This window comes from Sitodiplosis mosellana, unplaced genomic scaffold, assembly GCF_009176505.1.
Source record: "Sitodiplosis mosellana isolate CC-2019 unplaced genomic scaffold, AAFC_SMos_1.0 Smas_scaffold_34, whole genome shotgun sequence".
Lineage (NCBI taxonomy): Eukaryota > Metazoa > Arthropoda > Insecta > Diptera > Cecidomyiidae > Sitodiplosis > Sitodiplosis mosellana.
This window is the reverse complement of record NW_022595276.1, coordinates 1,478-7,592: the sequence shown is the minus strand read 5'-3', so window position 1 is coordinate 7,592 and position 6,115 is coordinate 1,478. Positions and strand designations below refer to the sequence as shown.

Here is a 6,115-nt window from a genome sequence, read left to right as displayed (position 1 = left end):
AAATTGCCTTTAGACGAGCTTTTATTCAATCTGAGCAGTTTTCTAAGCTCAATTGAGACTACTCACTACTCATGATCATATGGTACCACCACATTTTCAGCCCTTGAACGGCGATTGGACCAAAATAAACGAAGCGTCAAGTAGTAAATGAGTTCAAAGATGCTTAGCACAGAAATACCCAAGAATAATCCAAGTACTCCGCCACATGCGGCCAAAAAATCAGTAGTAAAAGTGTAAATCTCTTTTCTGTTCATACTTTTTACATCGTGTTTTCCAAAATAAAGAACAGAAATTGAGTACTTAAATCTGAAAATAGTAACAAAAAATCAGAACGTATGATAGCACACACTCCATGGTGCAGGTCTCTTACGATTCATATGCTAGTGACCTGTTATGCTTTGTAGCTGAATCCCAATCTTTATCGATTCTAGAGTTAACTGCATCATATCCCACATACCTACACGATGGCAAACAATTGCATTTGTCATAAAATGCTTTGCCATTGCTGCTGGTAAATAGTTTCCTTTTTGCCAATTGGTAGCACTTTACATTTGCCCCACCGCAGATTCTTGTGTGTTTATCTCCTGTGGATGAAATAAAAGTGTTTTCTTTGATCAACATTTGGCACATAAAAATCAATAAGGTCCAATACTTGGGGAAGAAAACTTCACGCATCCACATTCGACTCTCGTGAAGTTCGCCAAACATTCTTCTTCGCAATTGATTTTCGTATAAATTTTGAAAAAACGCAACGGACGATCAAAGCTATAAAAGCATTTACGCTGATGTGGCTCATAATCGCGTATTCCATCTGAAGCTGTGATTACGTTTGAACTGATATCAATCAAATTTTGTGTTGAAATCGGAAGCCGTATATATTTTCGTGATGGTGTCGGTATTTCACCGGGCATTGTTAATACTAGTTTGAGTCCTTGGTCAATTCCTCTGCATTGGAAATCCATGTCCCTTCGAAAAGTTTGAAAGAACAGCATTAATCTATTTGAGAATCCTGATTGAAACGCCTGAATTAGGTGATTTTTCCCAGAAGATTGGTTTGCGTATCCACTGTCTAGAGTCCATCCTGACTTATTCAGATCGTTATTGTTTGTGGTCATCATTGCTGGGGCCAATCTGAAAGTACTACTTTAGACTTCCCTATCATAATGAATAAAAACGTTATAAAAACCTACTCATCTGTGTAGACATCATGCACATTGAGAGCATTGAATGCAAAACAAAGCCCTTCCTCAGTTAAAATAGGCACAAATAATTTCGAACAATTTTGCAATTGATTTTGCCATTCACACCCGAATAATTGACTTATTCCCGGTGCAATGTCTTGAATAATGTCATAAATTGCATCAGTTGTAAAATTATCCGTGAACTCAATTAAATGCGGCAATCGAGAGCATGTGTGAGCCAAGGCATTGAGTCGAGCGGTTCTGCATGAGTAAAAGAAGATTGTGTATGGAAAATATTCATTTGTGATTTGACCTAGCAATTGAATAGGTCAGATATGCTGCAAAACATGCTTACCTTATTGCAGATAAATCATCAACAGATTTGATTGCCGATGTCACGTTCAATTTATCTATAACGGTTTTAGTTTCAGGGCAAATGGTGACGGTTGGAAAGGGAATGTTTGTTTTGAATTTGGTATCTTTTGGTATGTTCATTGCCACTGGATCTTCCACCTTTTGAAGCCAAATGTCACGAATCATTAAACCGCACAAACAAACGGACACACCAACGAAAATCCACCACCAGAGTCTAATTTCGATGCGATCATAACATGTTATGGTGCACCATATGGAAATAAAACACATTGGAATTGAATAAAACCGATAAAAATGAGATGAAATGAAAACCTTTCGCTCCAATGGAGCCGTCGTTCGCTGAAATATCGAACGCCATGAATGTTGCTGTCATCACAGAATATTATGAACCATGTCTGCATCCTCCGTACGAAACGAATTATCCATTTCACCTAGAAATGAAAAACATATTCATTTCACATCTCAGTATATTCTCTTTTACTTTTCCGCACACAAAGTTTGCGAAGAAAAGTATAGCGATCATCGTGCGAAAAAAAACGTACGAATTTTTGTTGTGACCACCATAACTTTCGAACCCCTTTCGAGGCGATTTCGCTCAAATTTGGCCAGGATGTGTTGTATGTAAATATCTTGGATGTATCAAAAGTTGGACCAGTTCATCTGGTACTATTGGTACATCATAGAAATTCACCCAACATGTAAAATGAATTTTTTGGCTCTTTTAACACAGTTTTCTCATGGTAAGTCATGGTAAATGGTTTTATAACACGAATATGTGCGGAAAACTACGTTTTGAGAATGTATAACTTTTTATTTTTAGTGATAAACCTCTCGTTTTCCCTTATTTTTGTCTGTTTGACCATCGTGACTGGTCTGTTCAGACGGTGTGTCAGTATTTTCATATCTCGAATATCGAATGGTCCAGAAGAGACGAAGAGTGACATAATAAATTAACTCAATAACGCTTAATGCTGAGACACCCAAGAATAATCCAAGTAATCCACCGCAAATCGACAAAAAATCGCCCATTGTGTACGTTTCAACCGCAGTTTTTGTTTGAATGTATTCGTCCTCAAAGAAAATGGCCAATCTTGTTCGACTAGCATGGAAACCGGGAAAAGTACAGACAGATGAACGTATCACTCTTGAATTATCTCTTCAAAGTGTTTCTTTTGTTTACCTTATGTCGTAAGTTCCATTTCGACCAACTGTTCGTATTGTTTGATCAACTTTCACTCTGTAATCAATAGACATGCATGCTTCTAAACAGTTGCAATGATATTGTTCACCATAATTTTTTCTGAATTTCTTTACGGCCTTTTCATAACAGTTAATTTTTGACGCACCACAAATTCTAGTGCTTTTGTCCCCTGTTAACATTCAAAATTATGAACATAATTTCGCTTCGAACATTAGCATTTGATAGTAAATTGTTATACTTGGCATAGAGAACGGAACACATCCACATTCTCTCATTGTGAAATTGGCGACACACTCATGCAAGCAATTTGCTTTCGTGTAAGATTTGAAGAAGCGCAATAGACGTTCAGAGTCGAAGAAGCATTGACGTTGCTTTGATTGATATTTGCTCAGTTTCTTCGGAGAATAACTTAATCGGGGTTCGATCGCATAGAGTGTATCAGCTAAAGGTTGGATCTGAAAAGGAATGATGTTGTATAGCGAATCGCCTGGTGTCGTTAAGAAAATTTGGAATCCTTTCGAATGTGAGTGGCATTTAGGATTACGATCGCTTGTCCGAGTAGAAAGAGTCAATTCAAGGCCACTTTCATGACCAAAATGGGAAACTCGCATCGGATACTCGTTTCCGATAAACTCTTCGTTATATCCATTTTCCAAGTTCCAGAATGACATATTTCCATGATTATTCGTGTGTTTTATTATGCCCGGAGCCATTCTGAAAATGTTCCATTTATTCAAATTCTGTTATAAAGAATGCAATCGATAAATTCAACGAAAACCACATTGAAAAAGCAACAATAATACTGAACAATTTTGATAAACCGAACAGAGTGACCGATTTCGACGTTTACGTCTCATCAGCGCAGCTCGTAAGAATTCGAACCATCTGCGTATCGAGTCACTTACAAAATAAACAAAATTCAGTAAGAAATGAAACAATTCGGTTTAACAACAAAAGTCCAGTTGACTAGATCGTTGTGTTACTACGTGGATTTTCGTTGAAAATATCGATTGACACTCAGTTTTTAATCGTTCACAATATCCATTTGGAGTTTTTTGTGGTATTAATTTTGCCATGCAAATAAACAACGCCAAACTCCAAAAGAGAATGGCTTTAATCACCATCAATATCGTGAAGTATCAGCATGGCTGAGTGTCTTTTGGAGTTTGGATATTATAAAACTCACTCTTTGTTATAGATCTCATGTGAGCTTAGTGCGTTGAATGTGAAACAAAGACCTTTAGATGTTAGGATTGGCGATATGAACTTGGAACAATTAATCCGTTGCTGTTTCCATGAGCATGATTGAATCGTGTACTCCAGATCGGGTGCTAAGTATTCGATTGTATCGTAAACGGATTCAGTGGCAAAATTTTCCTTAGACTCAAGGTAATTTGACAACACTGAGCAGATGTGAACCAATGCATTCAACTGTTCCGACCTGGGGAAATTGATGAGAAAATTAGTTGAGCAAAATGTAGAACGAATTCTCCAGTGTCTGTAACTCCTAACTCAGTGTCAGATAGGTTTGCGATTAATTTATAATCTTTGCTGAATTTCGATGATATATCCAATTTATGTTTCAAGCTTTTAATAAACGGACAAATGGTCACTGTTGGAAATGGAATCGTGGAAATGTGTGCCTTGTTGCTATAGTCGAAAGTCAATGGATTTTCATTCCAATCCGACCAAGCATTGTGGATCATTGAGCTGCATGTCCAAAGCGACAAACCAAGGGAAACCAACCACCACAACCTAGTTGCAATCATTAAAAATGGAAATTCGGAAGTCGATATCGATGAAATGTTAAAACAGAACCTTTCACTCCAATGCAGCCTTCGTTCACTGAAGTATCTCAGCCCATGAATGTTGCTATCTTTGGTAAATTCCTTGCAAAATATCCACGTCACCCCAATAAGATGGCTCAAAAAAGAATTCTAATGTTTCAATTTAAAACAAAGATTTTTTAAATCATTATTTTACATAAGGATTATTGTCATTTGTCGAATAGTCATTGCTATAATATATAATTTATGGAGATTTTTGTTTCTCCCTTTCATTGTTTGTAAACAAATCTGCTTATCTTCATATTGTATTAGAATTGCGTATCACATCGCGGTTTTTTATTGGTTACAACGGAGCCATGTTTGAAGAAATCAAAATAAAAATCTTCGATTGGATCACAATTTGTTTCTTTTTAGTTTCGAAAAACGTTATCGAATGCATTTCGAGACGTGTGGCGTCCCATCATCAGCAAGGCTATTGAATGACTAAATAAATCAATATAAAACAACATGCGAGTGTATATATGGAAATAAAAAGAATTACATTGGTAATCCCGAACTTTTCCGTACCGTTGGCCTGCGTTGTCCGTATGTACTTTTGGTTATTTTTTGTGAATTTTCTTGAAATAAAGGCAGTGAAAATATAATAATGAAAATAAAGTGAAAAACCGATTCTCATTGGCTTTAAACTTTCTGAAGTTTCATTTTTTGGAGAAAAAATAAGATTCTGAAAGTTTCATGTTGATCTCATTTGCAGAAGTTCGGTTTTTGACCCTCAATTTTTTCCAAAAAAAAATCGAGAAAAATCTTCTACTTCTATTCACTATTACATCAAATACGTTGGTTCTTATGGCAGACAAGCAGAGATGTTCAAAATTTGTCTAATATTCATCCATTCATCCATTCATCCATCCATCCATCCATAAGTTGATATATCCAGACTTGCCCTCAATTCCAGTCATACGAATTTTTGTACATAGATCCATAAATCCATCCACTCAATATCCATTGAACATCCATTGAATATCCATTGAAGATCCATCCAACATCCATTGTCCATCCATCCATAGAATTGAATGGATGGATGGACGAATGGATGGATGGATTTGGGAACTTATGACCGCTAGCCCACAGAATCAGCAATTTATTGCATTGTGTCTGTACATTTCATATGGGCTATAGACCACGTACAAACGTAATGCGTTAATATAGGCAGATTTGTTGACAAACAATGGAAAATAAACAGAACATAAATCTCCATAGAGAATGAATTGACAATGTCCTTGCTATGTAAAAATCATCAAGCATTTTAGTTTTCAATATATTCTCTTTTTTGTATCCTAGTTTACTAATCGCATACCATCTAGTATTAGAGTGTTTTTACAGTGTGAATGAACGTTTGACTGTAGGCTAGGGGAATATCACGAAAAAATTCTATTGAATTTTTATTGGTTTTTATTGATTTTTTGCTTTTTTCAAAAATTATTTTCAATTATATTAGATTGTGCGCGATATCTGAGATTTTTTCATATACCGCGGTATTGCGATCTGAATAGTATTGTCAGCACCACCAC

At 36.1% G+C, this 6,115-nt stretch overlaps 1 protein-coding gene across 1 annotated transcript; it reads right to left on the bottom strand.

The window, feature by feature from the left end:
* Positions 1 to 2,372: 2,372 nt before the first annotated feature.
* On the bottom strand, positions 2,373 to 4,198 carry LOC129569474 (pickpocket protein 28-like; the record flags this gene model as incomplete). The annotated part of the gene is made up of 4 exons (XM_055448313.1): positions 2,373 to 2,712; positions 2,809 to 2,926; positions 2,996 to 3,471; positions 3,944 to 4,198. Coding segments are annotated over 4 exons (1,189 nt in total), but the record flags the coding sequence as incomplete, so codon positions are not given.
* Positions 4,199 to 6,115: the final 1,917 nt, after the last annotated feature.